This window comes from Salmo trutta, chromosome 4 (assembly GCF_901001165.1).
Source record: "Salmo trutta chromosome 4, fSalTru1.1, whole genome shotgun sequence".
Lineage (NCBI taxonomy): Eukaryota > Metazoa > Chordata > Actinopteri > Salmoniformes > Salmonidae > Salmo > Salmo trutta.
In genome coordinates, this window is record NC_042960.1 from 58,123,647 (window position 1) to 58,140,185 (window position 16,539).

General features: G+C 41.8%; 2 protein-coding genes across 2 annotated transcripts in view; both read right to left on the reverse strand.

Annotated features, from left to right (window-relative positions):
- Positions 1–3,154: 3,154 nt before the first annotated feature.
- LOC115192706 (non-muscle caldesmon) overlaps positions 3,155–16,539 on the reverse strand; it is a 38,386-nt gene continuing 25,001 nt past the window's right edge. Inside the window, exons 7-13 of the mRNA XM_029751489.1 lie at positions 15,108–15,151; positions 13,271–13,352; positions 11,600–11,737; positions 10,054–10,152; positions 9,219–9,308; positions 8,913–9,024; positions 3,155–3,905 (exon numbers count right to left, since the gene is read on the reverse strand). Coding sequence (XP_029607349.1) covers positions 3,883–3,905; positions 8,913–9,024; positions 9,219–9,308; positions 10,054–10,152; positions 11,600–11,737; positions 13,271–13,352; positions 15,108–15,151 — 588 coding nt within the window. The 3' untranslated portion in view covers positions 3,155–3,882. The remainder of the gene's footprint in view (positions 3,906–8,912; positions 9,025–9,218; positions 9,309–10,053; positions 10,153–11,599; positions 11,738–13,270; positions 13,353–15,107; positions 15,152–16,539) is intronic.
- LOC115192707 (uncharacterized) lies at positions 6,185–8,875 on the reverse strand. The gene has a single exon (XM_029751490.1). The coding sequence runs from the start codon at positions 7,159–7,161 to the stop codon at positions 6,331–6,333; it is 831 nt and encodes a 276-aa protein (XP_029607350.1). The 5' UTR covers positions 7,162–8,875; the 3' UTR covers positions 6,185–6,330.

Here is a 16,539-nt window from a genome sequence, read left to right on the forward strand (position 1 = left end):
GGGACAGGGAGCTTAGATAGATGCATAAACATAATGTATGTCAATGGCCCGATCAAAGGAGGACAGGATCTGTTGACAGTCTGTGTAACTGTTACTGTACTCAACCCTTGACATTATTTGCTGAATCAACAATCAAGGTCTTCAGCAGTTTTAAAATAGTCTTTTGACTGACCTGTCGGTCAATTAGATTCACACCAGGGCAAGAACTACCTGTCATGCTGAGAATGTTTCTAATTTTCTAGCTTCACCAGCACCTTACAGAATTGCAGAAATATGAATTTTCCTCATCTCCTGTGTAATGGGTGCTTGATTGAACTGGTTTAGTACTTGCCTAGTTAAATAAAGGTTAAATAAAATAAAAAAGTAGGTGGACCTTTTTTTTATACCCAGCAGCTTAAATTGGCAAACAATTTGATCAGAATTGGTAGAGCTAAACTTCCTATACTTGTTGAGATGGCTCGGGCTCTCCCGCAGGGGGCGCCATTCTGAAATAGTATTTTTCAGAGAGAAGCATCTGGTCGCGGTAGCGAGGGGTGGCGATATCTAAAGTGCTGTGGCCACCCCCTGCCTGGCTGACGGTCGCAGCTAGCGCACTGTCACGACGGAGCACATTCTGAGCAAAAGGCTCAGGTTATATTTTTGGACTGCCATGGAGACTGGCCCTTCCATATGTAGGAAGGGAGTATAGTTGTGCTCAACATGAGCCTCCCGCTCTGACAATTTGGGCCGGGACAAGCAGGCAGCTGCCGGCCGACCCCCAAGTAGCAGTCACACAGGTAAACATACTGCAATTACGATTGTATTTTTTTCGAGACAGCTCGTAGTAACGTGTTTATGCTATTGACAAGGGGGGGGGGGGGGGGGGGGGGGGGGGGGGGTCTTGAGACGTGTGTTAGAGCTTTTACAGCCAGCCCCCAGAAGGTTGTACTCTATACTGTAGCCATTGTGGCTAAAGCTATCTGACCAAAGGGATTTTCAATGTAATGTCAAAGCGTCACCAAATTGGGAAGTGGGGTTTAGAGACAGCATGCACACTGTTGCATGTGTTTTTAATATATTTAGGGTGTTGCGTTCCAGGTATCAAAACTGGATCGAGATATCATAATGCTTAAAACAATAATGGTTTATGTTCTGATACTCCTGCAAGTATATGTTAACCTATGAACTAATGAAAACACAGTGTGTTAGCATGTTAACTGTTGAAATACAAGCTTGTACAAAGTGTTTTAAGTTTAATGTTTTTTGTTTTTCTCATTGTAAGGGGACTCCCCTGTCGGGAGTGCGTTGGTCAACGGTAAGAAGCATAACCTGGTAAGCTCAATTATGTAATAGTTTTAGATTTTTACTGATTATGTGATTAACTCATATGTGCATGTTTTTTAGGGGTTGGGAGATGGTGGACACCAAGAAGCCATTGTGTGATGCATGGTTTTATTGCTAGGCTATTATTACCCTTTCCTCTTTTGAACTTGCATCTTGGAGGTGCTCCAAATGCCTAACCTACAAGAGCCTTAAAAGGATGACCTCCTCTCATGTTGCAGGTCCAGTCTGTCTTACTGTTGCAGTGGGCCCTTTAAAACATGATCAGTGGTGGACTGCATTTGAGTTTGACTAGTAGAGGCCAAAAACATACAAACCTACATGGAAAAACCATTTAAGTGGAAAGGGATTAAGTGAAAAACCATTTAAGTGAAAGACGGAATGCTGTGAGAGAACTATAATATCCTGATTTGTAGGCCTATCACATTGCATTAAAATCTAAATACAACTATCAAGGTTTAAACTTTTAAAGGTTTACAGCCATCAAGGTTTAAATAGATATGAGTCAAAATCTTCCAATTATAGAATGTGTTTACTGTGCATAAAAAAACCTCACATCACAATGACCACTAGTGACATCACTGGGGTCAAATGCTCAATGTTCACTTTCACTCTTAGTTAATGCTTGAACCTATAGGTTGCAGGCCAAGTGTGTCTGCCAGTCAGACCTCACAGTGTCAAAGCAAAAGTATCTAACTGCACTGTAGTTTAAAAGTTTGAAAAGGTGGATTTGTATAGGTCACTTAATTCCTGCTCATGTTCAGTATACCCACAGGCACACGTGTCAGATTGTTATGTGCAGTACAGTGATTGGACCCATATATGCTCTCAGATTCTAGATGATATGCATATGCTGCACCTTAGGTACCTTCTCATCAGTGATTTACTGTCACCGTGATGCACCCTGCCTGTACAGGACAGAACCAAGCCTTATAGAAGGGAGCAGGTGATTGGCTGCCCCCTCTCTGCTCTCAGCCTAAAATTAGGCCAAGGAACCTTCCAGTATCAGCTGGGAGGCCTTAATTGCAGGGAGTGTTAAATTTGACTGCCCTCCTTCGCTTTCCACTTCACTTCGTCTCCAAGTTTTCTCCTTTGTCCACTGCAGATAGCGTTTGTCGGGCTGCTTAAAATTGACAGATAAAAACGCTAATAAAAAACAAACGTCATTGTATACAATACTTTATTTAATGTAAGAGAAAAAAATGAAGGTTTAATAACAAGGAAAGCAGAAATGACAATGATGGGTCTTTTAAGAATAAAATGTTACATTGGTAACATAAATAGGGTGGTGGAAAACTCCAGTGTGCAGAACTGAAAACAGAATCATGGTTAGATAGCAGGATGAAATGTTACTATGTGTGAGATAAAGTGTTATTAATACAACAGACACAATCAATGTTCTGTAACCAGGTGATTCAGTTACCGCAAAATCCTTTGGCATTTCAATGCAGTATTTTATGAATGCACAAAAAAAGAGATGACTCGCTTAAAAGCTTAGAGAATATGCAGCACCCAGTGCAGCCTAGCGTTTAAAGACATTTTACATTTTCCTGTGTATTATACTGTATATATTTCCACACTATGAGGTTTGAGTAATACTGTGAAAATTATGATAATGCCCTTTTAGTGTAAGAGCGGTTTGAAAAGGCAGTCTGAAATTTCAGCCTGTTTTGGTGGGATGGAGTTTTGGTCTGTCTAGGTGGTAAATGAGTTAATATACCAATAAGAAAGAGTTCCAAACCTCTCTGAAATTAACAGCTCATTTTCAGTTTTCCCCTCCCACTCAGTCCCCTCCCAGACAGTCCTAGCTAAATTCTTGCTTGAGACATTGCTCTTTGCTAAGAAGCTATTTATTTATTTTGACCATTTTAATTGACAACAATCACAGTAAGGTACTTAATTGTTACCCAGAAATGATTTTATATTGATAGAAAAATAGCCACATTGTGCCTTTAACACCATATTCAGAAGATGTTTGGATAATCTCTGGGCTCAAACAACAGCCTGAAGAAAAATAAAATATAAACATGATATTACAATTAACGGGCTCAGTGATCAAACTTCCCAAACCAGAACATTTTACAAGAGTTACCATTTCAAATTCAAAGCTTAGGTTTTGGTTTTATGTCACTTTCTGCATAATTTCCAACATACATGTGCGGTATAGGTAAATGCAATCACCTAATGTTTGTCAATGGCATAAAATGAAGGAAAAAATATAAAGTAAAAGTGAGTAAAAAAACATATTCATATATACATAAACATATGTGAAAGATACTTTTGACAAGTAAGCCAATACAAGTCTGAAGATTAAATTGAACTGGCGAGTTCTCATTGCTTTGTTCAAAGTGAGTACACAGAACAAAGCAACAACTAACCATTTAAGAAGTTCTCAAAAGTTACCTACTGAATGCGGAAGGAAAGGTATAAACTGTGAATTATATTGTTTTCATAACAAGTGCTACTGCAGGATATCCTCACAGGGTTTGCTGACAAGGTGGCTGGAGTTGTTGAAGTCCATACCATCTTGAATAGAAAGTCTTTGCCACCAACATTTGTATTTCAATATTCACCATGGTATAGGTCTGAAAAAGAAAGAAAAAAGTAGTCAGATGTGTTTGTTTACCAATTATGTGTTGATGATCTTCTTGATGGTCAATGAATAGTTCAGCCACTGATCTATACCATGGGCCGAGGTGGGGGTGGAGAGCAGCTGTAAGGAGAAGTTGAATTGATTGAACACTGCCCCTCTTCCTTTAAAACAATAGGCTACTGTATCATTGATAACCAAATAAATATGCCTCACTCTGTCCTGTATTTTTTTCAGGGGGTTAAACTGCTCATGGCTGCCAGTTATAGCAATGTCAATGAACCAGGCCTGCTTTTCCAGCAGTACCCTCCAGCTCTACTGCCCAAGCCTGGCAAGGAAAATGCTAGACTCCAGAAACTACTCAAGAAAACAGAGAAAAAAATAAAGAAAAAAGCCACCCCTGAGACCGCAAAAACACCTGTCCCTTTCCGCTCAAGCCTCTCTCCTGTGAATGAAGCAAGCCCTGACTTGGAGCACAGTGACCACTCAACCCCTCCCAAAACTCCAGAGGCATCCTTCTACACACAGCACCCCAGATTCGCTGTCAGGCCAGTCTATCGGCATGTGGCATCCCCTTACCCGCAGCAACGAGGAGCCACTTTAGGTGGAACAGCAAGGTTCGCCCCACAGCTGTATGCTGCTCCAGCCCCCACCTTCCCCCAGTATGTGGCCCCACTCTACACATTTACTCCAACACCCCCGTCAGCCGTTCCAGGGCCAGCCTTGCATGCATTGGCACCCAAAACGCCTGTGCAAACGTCCTCTGTGCCTGACGTGACAACGACAGCTGCTGCTCAAATTGCTCCTCCAGTCACTGCTTCAGTACCTCATCCACTCAGTGCTCCAGTTGCTCCTGTCACAGTCACTCCTGCTGCCACACAACCTACTCTGCGAATAGCCCCAGTAGTAATACACCGCAAAAGTCCAAGCCCACGTTTTAAAGCTACCGAAGCTACACTAAAAGCACCCAAACCGATGTTTGATGTCCGTCAAATTAGGGTCTATACTGCATCTATGTCCCCCCTCCATGATTATACTGGATCAAAGACATCTACTGCAGACGCATTATCTCGGAGTATAACACCCACATCAGAAATCAGAAGAGCTACAACACCAACAGCTGAAATCAAAAGAAGTGCAACACCTACATCCGGGGTAAAAAGAGGTTTAACACCGTCACCTGGACTCCAAAGGAGTGCAACGCCTACATCTGAAGTGAAAAGAGCTAAAACACCAACTCATGATTTTTTAACACCAAGAACTCCTTTAGGTCGCCCTAAGACACCCTCATTTCATGTGTCCCGTGCCAAAACACCTGTTTTTGAAATATCAAGAACCAACCCACTTTTATTCGCTGTCTCACCCATTACTACAGAGGCACAGATATCTGACACATCAACACCTGGTACTAATGCTGCCAGTCAGTTTTTGTCTGACCCTTCAAAATCACCTTCAACTATTCAAGGTGCAAGAACTCTGAATGGGGAAGTGACGTCGAAAGAGACTCCCACAGCTAAATCACCTCCTCAGAACACTTCAAAACCAGAGGCTCCTCGACATGAAAATCCTGTAGTTGAGTCTGCCAGACCAAAGACCCCTACAGATCTATTAGGCAATCAAAGACCCAAGACTCCAACAAGTGTTGCACCCACATTTGGGTACCAAATGCCTAAGACTCCAACAGATGTCACACTGAAATCTGCTGCACCCTCATATGGGTACCAAAGACCCAAGACGCCAACAAAAGAAACATCAAAACCTACAGCACCCTCAGATGGGTATCCAAGGCCCAAGACTCCCACAAATGAAGGGCATAAACCTATGACTCCAACAATTGAGTATCAAAGACCACAACCACCAGCAGGGTATCAAAGACCAAAGACTCCCACAGCTGGGGTATCATCTATAGGATTTCAAAGGCCCAAGACACCAACATATGTGGATCCTAAACCAACCCATACATATTATGGGTTGACTCCTGCTGCATATGTTGCCCATGGTGGAATCCAAAGTTTTTCACCTTTATTTGGAATATCCAGGTCTAAGACTCCGACTCAAGAGGAATCTAATACCCCAACACAAGAGCTAGAAGCATCTATAACACCTACCCAAGAGTTACTTGTAAAATCACATCTTTTGCCCGAGGTGTCAAACCAGGAAGCATCCTCCAAAGAACTGGAAAAAACTATTTCAAGTGAGGCCATAGTATCCACAACAGTAGTTAAGCTTACGCTTCCAACCATTGTTGTTACACAAGCTGAAGAGGTCTCAGAAACAAGAGTATCCACAGCTGTGACCAGCAAAATATCAACTCCTGTTGCTGAAATGCCAAAGGTTAAAACTGTGGCAAACACAAGACCATGGGCTAAATCTCCAACACCAGAGGTTAAAACACAAGTGAAGACACCAACTTATGGAGTTTACCCAAAACCCAAGACACCCACCCCAGAAACCCAACGCAAGACAATACCTCCTTTCTCAAAAACAGAATCTCCTGTGGCTAAAGCCAGTGTGGTGCAACAGAAAGAGTTGAAGGAATCAACAGAGCCTAAAACGCCAACCAAAGCAACCTCTGAGGCTAAACCAGTAGGGACAAAGCCGACCAATTCTTCTCCACTTGCAAAGACTGCATCTCCTGAGAAGCTTTTGTTGCCGGCTAAACCAAAGAATAACCAGGAAGCCAAACCTGAAAAGGCGGTATCAGCTCCAACCACACCATTGACAGAGAAGAAGGAAGAGAGTAAAGACTCTTTCCCAGCAGCTGAACCTCTTCTTAAAGTGATCCAAAAGCCAAAGGGCATGATGAAGTCTAAACTCAGTGGTTGGTCACGGCTCAAGAAGCATATGGTAGTGGAAGAAGAACCACCTATATTCGCAGAATCAGATCCTAAGAAAGAAACCACCAAGGTGACTGAGCAGGAAGGAGGTGAAGCGAAAAAGGATGAAAAGGTGTCATTTAAAGACATGGTGGCAGCCGTAACGGCTGACGATCCACCCAAGGCAGCAAAGAAGTGGGATTCTCTTCTCTTTGATATGTTCTCCACTAAAGAGAAGATTATGCAGGTGATTGAAGCCAGCAAAAGTGAGGAGGAGAGAAAAGAGCAGCCAAAGGATGCAGGGAAAGAAATCCCATCCTTCGCCCATCGTCTGCCTGTTCTCCTTTTCAGCCCAAAGTTTGATGCCAAAAGGCTAAGAGAGGCTGCGTCAAGGCCACTAACGAAAATTTCGACAGTGTTTGAGATGGGTCTCATAGGGCGTAAAAATAAAGACGAGGAACCAAAAGACTTTAACAGAACAGCTAGAGGGTTCACTTGTCCTTAAACCATGTCTCTTTGGACTGGTAAAGATGAAACTGAGAAGAACGTTTTGAAAAATGTTATTGTTAAATGTTTTATGTGCACTGGTGTAGAAATGGTAGTCATAATGTACAGGTCCCATGTAATAGTCTCTCGGCTTAACACAGGATACTATATTTAAGACAGTCTCATAGAGAATGTGGTCTTAACTTTATACATGCACTATGTTGCATTTTGAGCACTGATTGTTTTGTCGTCTGACTACGTTACGCATTTGTCTGAATGTCTCTTTCTCTGATAATATGAAAATATTACCTTGACAATCAGAGGATAAGGGAAAATGTATTGTTGTTTTAAAAGAATTTGGACATCTCGTGAGATTAAAATGTACAAAGATTAAGTAAATCTCTGAGTTAATTTTTTTGTCCACTGTTGAACCCTGATAGGATAATGAGTTTCTTTTTCAGAAGGGTTCCTGAGACTGTAGTGTAATGTACTTACTTAGGTACACCACTTACTAAAAACGATAAACTCTCAGTTATAGTACATGTGTCTTGAAATCGCAGATGCGTGTAGAGCCTATAGACTGTACTGATGCAGGTTTTGGGTATCTGAAGAAACTTGACTCCAGGGCATTTAGAGAAATGTTTCCAAAGACGGATGAAAAAAAGAGGAGAGGATGAAAGTAGTAGTGAAGTAGGAGTGTATATTTCCCAAAATGGTGCTATTTACATAAGTCTTTCAAATAGACTTTAGATATTCAGGTGATACTTTTTCTTAGAATGTTTGAGTAGCCTGCAGATGCTTATACCAGCTTTGTCTCCTTCCCTTTTTTGGACTACAGGTCAGTGAGAGTGTTATTTGAGAAATAGGGTTGCTAACTCCTGTGGGGGACAAGTCAGCTCTATGAAGGATGTGTTTGACTGTTGGTGTGGGTGGATAAGAGGTCAGGGGAAGGGGTTGTGGGATGTGGAAGGCAGTGACGACAGACGCTAAGACAAATGTATACAGGAAGTCCCTAAGGCCGACTCCTAACTGGAGATCCACGAATCTCCCATCGACATCAATGCAGGATTAACGTGAAAGTAAAATAGACTGAAATATCATGTTTCACACACACAGTTTTCAAATACACAGCTTTCAAATGAGGGCCCTGGAAGGGTCAAGAGCTGAGAGTGACATTTGACCTTGAGTTTCTGTAGGTTCCTCAGCTTGTTGTTGGTGCTTTACGTTTTTCTTTCATGCATGTCTATATTAAAAAGATGAAGAACATTGTCTGTTATTGACAGAGTGATGTTCAACTGCTTTGGAATCTGAGATTTTGCTGCATAAGTTTACAGTAAATGTTCTTTTCTATATATTTTTGATAAAACAGAAAATAAAAAGTTTGAATAGAACATTTTTTATGTTGGTTAATGTTTGACATAGAAAGTTCATCTTGAGCTACAGAATTAAATAGAGAATTCATTCTGTAGTGAAGATAATGGGCAGATCAAGGGCTATTGCCCTTTGGTGTTTGATACAAGTCATGCTATTTAATTGTAGCTGGTATTTTGTAGATTTAAATGTTTTATTTTTATCCGCAGGACTAGCAGAATAAAAAGGTGTTTTTTTGCCTAAGAAAATACGAGTTATTATTGGACTATTATGGTATTTACACTAATGTTTTAAAATGTATAATTGTTGTCTAAACCCAGTCATCTCACCTGCTTTTCCATTGGTGTATTCATCCATATTTTCATCATCATCAAACGGAATCTTCTCATATTTGCCATGAGCAGTCATCACAAATTTGTACTTTTTTCCAGATGCATTGCCCTGAAAAGCATAGACTGATTAAGAACAGTGAGAATTTGCCACGGTATATTATACACAAAGTTTGAAACAGAATATTCAAATACTGTACGTTTGTAATGATGTGTGCGTGTGTGTGTTTGCATGCATGTGTGTGTGTGTGTGAGCATGTGTGTGTGTGTGAGCGTGTGTGTGTGTGTGTGTGTCAGCACGCTCACCTTTGCCACTGCTCCTGAAATCCCAGGGGATGTTTCTCCAATGATCTCCCACATGTTCTTTTTCTGCATCACGTCACCAGCTTTTACATCCTGGGGAATGAACAGCACCAAACAGCAACTATTCCAATGCTTTCTGGAGTTTTATATAAAATGCTTTTTGGAGCCATGCAAGATAAGCAACCTTCGTGGCTTTGGTTCTGAACCACAGGAGGTTGGTGGTTCCTTAATTGGGGAGAACTGGCTCATGGTAATGGCTGGAGCATACGTCAAACACATGGTTAATTGCCACTCCATTCGCTCCGTTCCAGCCATTGTTATGAGCCGTCAGCAGCCTCCACTGTTCTGAACCTCCACAATAGAACTCTACGTCCCACTAGATGGCAGCCTTGGATAAGGCTGACTGCACGCACACATCACTGAGTCTCTGCATGCCTGGTGCACAGCTGTACTACAAACACTTACATGTAGAACAGTTCAGAAGGAAAATGGGAGGAAAGGGAAAGAGCGAAAAGAGCAGTTACTTTGAGAAGGGAAGACGTGAAGACAGTTGAAATAACACGAATGAGGAATGAAAGTAAAGGAAGTAGATACACAGATGCTGTATGTTGATGAAGATGGTTCAGTCTCTCTAAAGGGGATGAGACACCCCGTGTGACTTCTTACTACATTGTTGAACCAGAAGCTACTTCTGTGAAGGCGATGCCAGTGCTAGAGAATAGTGACGGAGAAGAGGTTGGCGGTAATGTATGAAACTGGTGAAATGCAGAGCCACATACAGTAAATGTATACCCATATACACTATATACTGTACACGACTGTTCTGAGCGAGACTTACAGCTGGTCTTGAGGGGGAGCTCCTGCTGGTGCCATCTGGGTTCCCCTTCACCCACTGGGTGATCATGTCCGCCACGCCCACCTTCAGACTCTCAGCATCCTGCTGGCAAACACACGCACACATATTTCCACTCAGGCGCTCAACAAGACCGTTCCATTCCTTAGGCATTCCTTATTTTCTTGTGGCAGACTGTTACAGATAAATGTAGCTGTCCAGCACACACACACAAGATTCTGTACAGAGATCAGGCAGCTCTATTTTCATCCATAAGCGTGACTCCAGGTTATACACCATTAGGCTACAGATGTAGGATCTTAATTTGTTTAACTTGCAGTGTATTTGAGGTTTAAAAAGGCCTTTGAAGTTTGTAATTTCGAAAAACGAATCAGCCCCTACAATAATGCCCATTAATTATAATCCACATAATATTTCACATTTCCTGTCGCTGCAGGATTATTTTCCTGCTGTAGCAAACTGGCTTAAATTAAGATCCTACATCTGTAGTTCAAGACTGCTACTCTGTTGCTGCATCCTCCAGACTGCCATGAAACTTCTCCCCTGTAATTTACTCTCCATTGTCCTCTCACTCAACTTCTTTCAAACTAACTTCTGTCCATCGGCCTTTAGGTTTGTTTTCTTTAGGGCTACTCCTGCGGTGAAAGCCGTTAGCATGGTGCTAGAAAGGGGAAGACATACTGTATCTCTGGGGGCAGGTTAGCAGCTACTGCTACAGATGTCGGATCTTAATTTGATCGCCCTGTTGCAGGATAACTTTCCAGCAATGCAGGAAATGTAAAACTTGTAGTATATTTGAGGTTTAAAAAGGCTTCTGAAGTCTGTATTTTCTACTTTGAAATTTCAGACTTGATTTTCCCTTATGAAAAAATGTATAAGCCCCTACAATAATGTACATTAGTTTTAATCCACATAATAATTCACATTTTCTGTTGCTGCAATTTTTTTTCCTGCTGTAGCAACCTGGCTCAAATTAGGATCCTACATCTGTACATGCTATGGAATACCCGGGATGGGGGGAAACCACACATTTGTGGTAGAGAGTTAAAATAAACAACAGCCTAAGGGTCTCAGATCTATACCGCCGTGGCTTGCATGCTGTTTGTTATTCCTCTCGCCCCGGGGTCAAGCTGCCATGCCTTTCTGGTTATTTCAAAGAACCCTGGCCTGCACACGATGAATGGGATACAGTAATTAAAAACATAGAGGAGAGAGGGGGCTGTGACAAAGGTGTGAGATCATGGAAAGAAGCATGGAGAGCATAGAGAGTAGCATTGGGACAGGTATAATTAGACATCTGCATAATGTGTAAATGTCTTTTGAAAGAGCGCTAGGTAGATTTCTGTGTCTCTAGTCTACAGTATAACTCCAGGCAGCTACTGAATGTAAAGAGCATTCACGTTTTGTATCCATAAGGTTCTATTTATGTTGTTGGGTGTAATGTTCAGTCGTTGGCGATGGTGCGAAATGACTTAGACTTCTTTGACTTTTTCATTCATGTGTATGTAACGTTATGGGGGTGTTTCCTTGCCTTGGGTGGTGTGCCTTTGGCCGGGCTCTGGTTCCAGGCCTCTCCAGCCTCAAACAAGTTCTTCTTGGAGGACACTGGCTCAGGCGACATGGGGATGTCCGTCAGGCCCTGTTTGGTTGCCTTGACCTCCTGGGAGTACTACACAGCAGAACGATACAATATACTTTATTGTCCATTTGCATGGAATTTGCATATAACAGAATTCCAGATCAAAAAGCATATTTATTAAGCTTGCTCACTTAAAAAGTCTAAAAGAAATGTGAGATAATGTCTAGATGCTTTTTATAGTGGAGATCAAGTTTATAAATGGCTTGGCTGGGCTGATGAGACAGTGGATTGCACAGTCAGATGAAACAGAGTAAATAGGCATTTTAACATCATGGAGTTAGCCGGTGGTAACTTGTGGAATAGACACCGGCTGGAACGCGGTTTTAACCAATCAGTATTCAGGATTAGACCCAGCCTATTGCATAAAGAACAGCATAACATAGTTATACACAATGAGTAACAAAGTCTAGAAACAAAGTAAACATGGCATGCTAGTGATCTGATGATGCAATAGGGACTTCATGGGAGAGCAGTAGGAGGGCCTCACACACACAACTACTCCCATGTACTTATAGTATGACTCAGGCACCACTCAGGAGATGAGAAAGCAAGCTCAGCCTAGCCTCAAGTGCCCATCAATCCTCTCCCAAATTATAGAGTAGACAGATGGTTTGACGGACTGGGCCTGACTAAGGCCATGTGACTGACTTTGATGTGTGAACACTGACACTGACAGGTTTCCATACAGTTGTTGACCAATTTTCACGCAAATATTCTAAAATCCCACCAGAGGGGTGTATCTATCAAACTGACGTTGCAGATAAAAGGCTGAGCGTGATGACATAGTGCACATACAAATATTTTTTGCAGTTTAATTCCCGTGTACCGAATAAAACATACAAGTTAAATGGGTTTCCATCGCATGTTCAACTCTACTAATTGTTTTGTCGGTAGAAAATATTGAATTATGTAGCAAATGTGCCTGCTCTGGTCTACAGTGTCAATCATTGATCATCATGTCCCCAGAATAAGACCCTCGATATTTATTGGAAAGGAGCATCAAGCTCATCAATGTGCACTTTCATGACTCTGTGAAGTTCATCTGACTCTACAGCAGCCCCAAAAAACTGCATGCTTTCCCAACGAATCAGAGTGGGACAACCACAAAACATATCATCGCGTGACTCCAAGTTTACTTTGATATGATGGTTATTATATCAATATTTGCGCATAAAGGCGTTTCCACTGCCATTTCTCATATAATTAATTTTACAGACACAAAAAGATCCCACCTTATCTAGTGTATTTTGTTTGGTTGACATTTGGAAAGTTTGCAGACAAATTTGCTGTGTCCGTCAGGCCTGTCATGATATGTTTTATCCGACATGTACTTTACTCGCATAAAAAGGTTGGATGGAAACATGGTTACTAAGGTTGATATGAGTCTGAGGCTGAGGTATAATATAACTGTGTATGTGTGAGACTGACACAGTGTGTCACCTATGGAGAGGCAGAGAAGTCTGGCTGAATAGTCACCATATGAAATCCTTTATCACAGCCCCCACCAATGGGGCCTCTGTCTGTCGGGACGGAGGGAGGGGCAGAAACAAGGTGGGAGCTAACCTCAATGGCGGTGGTGTATTGCTCCAGCCTGTCATCGATCTTGGCGAGGAGAACAGGGGGCTGTGTCTTCTTGAAGCTGTTGCTGTATCCAAAATAAAGACACTCAGTCAGAGGAGAGTGAAATACAACACAGGAGGACAAATGGTTGGGGGAAGAAAAACAATAACATTTTACTATCTCATCTGACTGGCAACAGGCCTGCAAGTGAGCACGGATCATCCTTTCGCTCCCCTATTGAAATACCCTACTGGGGACAGACGTCAGTTCAATGTCTAGTTTTGATTTACATTTGTTTAAGTTGTCAACTTCTGTGAATTCAATGTGAAATCAACAAAACATTTCACCATGTTTTTACATTTAGGTTAAAAGTTGGGTGAAAAACAGACAAAATTCTCTTACGTCGATGACTTTTTTCAAATTGTCAGTTTTCAACGTTGATTCAACGTCATCCCATATAATCTTTGGGCTGAAATGATGTGGAAACAAAGTTGATTCAAGTAGTTTTTGCCCTGTGTGGGGATACACCCCCTTGGTAAAATGAGCCATTTGAATCTGCACTGCAATTAGACAGGGGATGGGATTGCATGGCCTCTTGCAGGGACTTCTGTCAACACAGTCTATCAGGCCCAATATGAGGCTTGTTCGCTGACCACAGTGGGACCCTGTGTGAAGGACCCCTACACACACACACACACACACACACACACACACACACACACACACACACACACACACACACACACACACACACCACCAGCTTCCTAAAACCCACTACACAAAGCTAAAGTCAGACATATACGATAATAACAAAAACAAACCAGGTGGGTACATCTGAAAATGATGAGCTTATTCCCTGCATTTCAAAATGGACCCCAAAGCTACTTATATGAGTAAGAGAACTCCCATGAAAGGCATGAGCCATTAGCCTGATAGGGCTGGCTAGTTTGAAAATAGCTTCTTTAGGCATGGCAGGATTGTTTTAACATGATAAACGGCCCACAAATCTTTATTTGGAGGGTCTTTCGCTCTGCAAAGACGTTCAAATTGGCTTGGCTAAATGATGTCATGCTTTCTAACTGCATGAGAGAAGGATGTTATAAGTAAAGGGGCGAAGGAAGCGTCTGTCTGTCACCCATAACTTCTTCTCCAGAATGCTTTGATTTGGTCTAATAGTGTTTTTACACACATCAACACGGGTGCGTAACACCCACATCAAAGGACTGTCGCTAGTGATGTCACTAAACTCTTCCCCGTCCTAGATTAAAACATGATGTCACACTCAATTCTTCAGATCTCAAACCTGCACCTGGATGATAAAGTCGTTATTACGCCCTGTTTTCATTCACACTCTCCATATTCATTTAACCCGGACCTGGCCTCTACTACTCCAACTGTTCAGAGCTTTTTACCACTGATAACTGACTACTGTGGTCAGACTGCATGGAGCCACACCGCAGTCCCACAGTCCAGAGCTATAGCTCACCAGCCACCAGAGAGAACCCAGCCAGCCCAGGCACCAGCCCCCACATCTGGTCAGAGTTAACCAAGCCATAAATCACCCAGGTTGACAAAGGTGATGCACTGAGAGAGGTTTAGAGGTCACCACTGGCCCTCTTTTTCTATGTTTACTTTTACACACCAGCCATTTAGCCGGCATAACTGCTGTTCTGCCATAGATAGCACCTCTCCATCCAGGCTTCCTCAGGGGGGCCCAGTGGGACTTTGGTCAACTTCAAGTTGCAACCAAGATTTAGAAAGAAACTGTGAGAGTACAATTTAAACAACTTAGGGTGTGGAATTTGTTTGTTTGCTTTGTGTCATTGTGAAAATGCCTCACCTTTTCTTTAGGGATCGGTTCAAGGATTCCGTTCTCTCTGTGATCTGAAAAAGATGAGGAGGATGTTGAACGGGATTGTTTTGGAATTAGAATAGAACAGTGAAGTGTTCCATGACTTCTAGAATTGTCAGACTGGATTCTCATGATCAATGTGATGCTAATCACAGCCCTGGATTTAGCCTGACGCAGTAGAGATCTCTTCCAAGTCAAACAGAGCAATGTTCTACTGGTCTTTATCAACCGTCTCCATCTGCCTGTATCTGTCCGTTTATATTACCAGAGAGAGATTCAAGCTAACTCTGCCTTAATCCAAGGTTTACTGCAGGCATAGTTATAATGAAATCAGGGTGTGGAAAGGCTTCCAAAACCCATTCCTTACATTGAATCTGTGTATTTACTGCATTACAGACTGAATCATAGTAAAGAAAATGTGTTTGGGATTACAAGTCTTAGGTTAATCATTAATCAAAACACTAATATTTGTATGAGAGGGGTTCTAGTTTGAGGCAGGGTCATAATGTCCTGTCCTTTACCCTTACTTGCCAAAGAGGTCATAGTTCAAAGGATCCAGCACCAAGCTCTGGTTCCTCCCACACAGAAGGATCCCTTATGTTACTGTTCACTGTTCAGCCCTGAACCTGAATCAAATAGCACAGCATGTTGACCCCAACTCACAGAGCATGTATTTTCTCCTGTCAAAATCTATTCATTCTCTCTCTAAAATTACACACATAATCAGAGGAATCTCATGACAGCACTAATTACGAAGGCCCAAGGACACCACCACAGCAACCCCATCACCACATAGCCCTGTACAGTCGGGTTAGAAAGTGAAAATAAGAGATAGTGGATGGAAACGTAATATTAAAGAGATAGTGGATGGTAACGTAATATTAAAGAGATAGTGGATGGAAACGTAATATTAAAGAGATAGTGGATGGAAACGTAATATTAAAGAGATAGTGGATGGAAACTTAATATTAAAGAGATTGTGGATGGAAATGTAATATTAAAGAGATAGTGGATGGAAACGTAATATTAAAGAGATAGTGGATGGAAACGTAATATTAAAGAGATAGTGGATGGAAACGTAATATTAAAGAGATAGTGGATGGAAATGTAATATTAAAGAGATAGTGGATGGAAACGTAATATTAAAGAGATAGTGCATGGAAACATAATATTATTAGTAGCTGAACTTGTTGTCTGTCAAGGAGACGAAAAGGCGACTGAATGCTTCATGCAGCGAGTGCATTTATGACAGATGAGAGCTACATGATATATGCATCTGGTTGTAAAAATGTAATTAGCCATCTCAATGATCTGACTGATATATTAAAGTCAGAGTTGAGCCAGGCTCATAAAGCAAGCTCATAGGGTTGGGGTGTTAGAAATGACATCCAGCTCTAAAAGGTTATCTAGGGTCCTTACT

What these genes read in the sequence shown, in the direction of transcription:
- LOC115192707 (XM_029751490.1), bottom strand. Translation starts at nt 7,161, where the DNA reads ATGAGACCCATCTCAAACACTGTCGAAATTTTCGTTAGTGGCCTTGAC.